At 38.9% G+C, this 3,559-nt stretch overlaps 1 protein-coding gene and 1 non-coding gene across 2 annotated transcripts in view; one reads left to right on the top strand and one right to left on the bottom strand.

Moving 5' to 3' along the window:
- LOC122350733 (L-rhamnose-binding lectin CSL3-like) overlaps positions 1-1,460 on the top strand; it is a 1,660-nt gene extending 200 nt beyond the window's left edge. Inside the window, exons 2-6 of the mRNA XM_043247421.1 lie at positions 6-97; positions 656-700; positions 806-944; positions 1,157-1,266; positions 1,355-1,460. Of these exons, the coding sequence (XP_043103356.1) occupies positions 6-97; positions 656-700; positions 806-944; positions 1,157-1,266; positions 1,355-1,356 (388 nt within the window). The 3' untranslated portion in view covers positions 1,357-1,460. The remainder of the gene's footprint in view (positions 1-5; positions 98-655; positions 701-805; positions 945-1,156; positions 1,267-1,354) is intronic.
- A 629-nt stretch (positions 1,461-2,089) lies between these two features.
- Positions 2,090-2,190, bottom strand: LOC122351133. Its single transcript, XR_006251696.1, has one exon. It is a non-coding gene; the product is annotated as a small nucleolar RNA U13 (small nucleolar RNA).
- Positions 2,191-3,559: the final 1,369 nt, after the last annotated feature.

Here is a 3,559-nt window from a genome sequence, read left to right on the forward strand (position 1 = left end):
GCGAGGTGTTTGCAACAACATACAGTCTTCACTGATCCATGCTTTGGCACATACAAGTACCTCGCTATCTCCTATTTTTGCATCCCATCTGAAGTTCGTGAGTATTTATTATATTGTTTGCATTTGGAGTCTAACCGATCCTCTCGCTATAAACCAAGATGAGAAACAGTGCATAAATAATCATAAAGCGAGTGCTGTGTGTGTTTCTGATCCGAACTCTTCCTCAAGCGCGCCACTGAACTCAACGCAGTGTTTTAGGACATTTATTTGCATGCTAATTACAATTATCTAAAAACGCATGTATACACTTAAAATAAGCGCAACACTTTTGTTTTTTTGCCCCCATTTTTCACGAGCTGAAATCAAAGATCTAAGACTTTTTTCTACGTACACAAAAGGCCTATTTCTCTCAAATATCGTTCACAAATCTGTGTTAGTGAGCACGTCTCTTTCACCGAGATGCTGCATCCACCTCACAGGTGTGGCATGTCAAGACGCTGATTAGTTCACAACAAAAGGCCAAAATCTATTACAAAAAATTGTCGAATCAATCAAAAAAAAAAACCCTCATGATCCCACAGCACACACTAAGCCTGTTTAACATGTATATGTATATATCTGTAATGGCTTTACAACATCTCTCTGATTACTTTAGGTTCGAATTTGGTCTGTGAACATGAGACGAGCGTCCTGACCTGTGGTGTGTAGGCCAATTCTGTTCTTGAGTTCACCCGACTAAAATTTATATATGACGACCTTTTTGTTGCATCCGAGAGTTTGCAGAACATTGAATGGATGTTTTCAGATGAGGGGACGGTCATTCACATCCAAAGCGCTAACTACGGCCGGACTGACGGCAGCACATGCTCTACTGGACGTCCTGCTTCTCAGATCGCCAAAACCGACTGCTACGCCTTAAACTCACACTCAGTAGTCGCTAGTGGGTCAGTTTACATCCTCAAACTACACTTTTTCCATATATAATTTAGTCTTTGCCTCAGTAGAAAAAAAAGGAAGCCAAACCATTCAGGGAGACCAGCTAAAATAGTGTTAAAAGTGTTTTCTCCCAGCATGCAATCAACTACTAATGCCATATTAATAATAAGAACATTTGCTATGTGTCTGTTTCATGAAAGCGTATGTTATTGCGGTGTAGATGCGAAGGGAAAGACAGCTGCTCGGTTTCGGCCTCCAACAGTGTCTTCTCAGATCCGTGTGTCGGTACATTCAAGTACCTGTACATCTCATACTCCTGCGTGTCTCAGTGTAAGTGTTACTGTACGGACCAGGGATAAGTTACTGATGAAATCTGCTTGGGTTTTACCCGTGAACTCACTCCTGTTTGTGTTCACAGAGAACGACGGCGGGTCTGGCCTCTTCAGTCGTCTATAAGCATCTGGCCTGCTTTAAATGTGCTGAAACTTCTTAACTGTTGACGCATCTACTGCTGTTTTGCTTTCCTCTTGTAAAAATATGGCAAAAATATAATGCTAACAGTGCTAAATAAAGCTTTGATTCTCGTATTTTTTATCAACCTTTTGCATCATGTTGGGATTTCCCTTCAAATGCTCTGCAAATGAGAAAGAGATGTGTGTCTCCTTAAAGAAAATTTGTCTTGAAAACCAGCTTTACTTTATTATTTAGCATTAGGATAAAGTATTTTACCAACAGACATTTTAACAATAAAGAGCCGGTTATTCTTTGAACATAGGAATTAAAATAGCTTGAAGCAACCGCGTTTGCCAACTTATTATTTTTTTTTTTCTGCTGCTTGAATATAAGCTGTTTTAAAATGTATTTTATTCTTTTGAAACAAAAACGTACGTTAACTGACAGGACTGGAAGCACAAACCACTTCAAGTAATACAGTGCTTCGTGTTATAAATAAAAAACACACACAAACTTCGTTGAACCTCGTGTCTCTGCCGCTTTTGAGCCGCGAAAACACAGCATAGCTCAACTTAAACTATTATTGTTGCACGCAGAACTCAAGAAATTTAAGTTTCTACATAACATGCAATCTTTCACCAATTGCACTGTATATGTATTTAATATTAATAGAATATTGCTTTCATTTAACAGTTTTGTGGATCAGATAGTTCACGCACCATTGCAACAAGGTAAGCTGGTGGCGCGTCTCACAAAGTAATGTGAGTAAACCAATCATCATGTTCTTTCTACCGAAAGGATCGGAGATCTAACGCTAACGCAGGTCTATTCCTATTCAAGACACAGCTTTCCGCACGATGGTGACACACTTAAGTCCGTGCTTTGCTTTTTAACGTTAAACGCTTCTTGTCAAGTGATACACACATACGTACGCAAGCGTGGAAACGGTATTTATATATATGTGTGAAATAACACAAAATCTGGTACGTATTTAATCGTAATCACGAGAGGGGCATGCTGGGAGCTTTTCATTGGTTGCCCGTTAACCTTTCACTCGAAGCTCTTAGTGAAGGCGATTTCACGCCGAATCTGAATCCAGGGAGCTCTGAAGTCCACAAGCTGAAGTGTTTAAGTGTTTAACGCTTTTTACAGTGTGTCGTGATTACGATACGGCTCGGACGCGGCTCTTGATAGCAGAGCTTCCGGCGTGCAGTCCCCGCCCCTGTTTGGAGATCTCCAGGCAGACGCTTGAAACATGGCGGAGGACACAAGCAGCACTGCCGTTTTCACTAATACACTTTGTCTCGGAGTAGCTAATGTAGTGTATTTACAGGCTAGATACGAAAGTGGTTGCAAAATGAATGCATTCAAAGCGCATTGTTTTATAAGCAGCGAAACAAGCATGCATTTGACCGAAATTGTAGAATATATATTTATTTACTTTTAAGCCTGAACGTCCTGTACAGAGCACGTTCAGGGCTTTTCAGGGACACCAGATGTTTGGACGTTTGGTCATGTCACCTTCTCCTAGGTCTTATTATATTTCGTGATTGTGCATTAAACTTAATTGATGTCTAAACTGTTTGTCATAAGGCAACATCTCAAGAAGACATTAAAGACATTTCGATCCAAATGACTTCCTGTTGTGAAACAGGACATCATTTCATACATGTCCACTGCAGAGGACACCAGGACTAAAAGCATGTTTATTGTGCATTTTGGGACACATGACAAATGAACAGGAAAATAGATATTATACTGAAATAGATATTAAAATATAATCTCCCGATCTCCTAAAATAATTGTCTAACCTCATTTGTTTGTATTGTAGGCTTATAAGCCTATATGCATTTATGTACTTCAATGTATTAACACAGTAAGTCGGAGCAGAAAGAGAAAGCTAGCTTTACTCATTTAAGTTATTACCACTTAATTTAGTTCTAAACACTTCAGTGTCCTCTTTCAAAGGGTTTGAAATGCTTGCGTTTATGGATATGGCATTGATAAAGCACAAAATCGAACACAAGAAAGCAGAGATCTCAGACGTACTCTGTATTTGGTGAAAATAAACTGCCAGTTTAATAACCATACAATAAAACCTGTAAATACCGATGAATTATACTAAAAAAAATATGATCGTAACAAAAAAAAAAGAAAAAAAAAAAAAAAG

This window comes from Puntigrus tetrazona, chromosome 8 (genome assembly GCF_018831695.1).
Source record: "Puntigrus tetrazona isolate hp1 chromosome 8, ASM1883169v1, whole genome shotgun sequence".
NCBI lineage: Eukaryota > Metazoa > Chordata > Actinopteri > Cypriniformes > Cyprinidae > Puntigrus > Puntigrus tetrazona.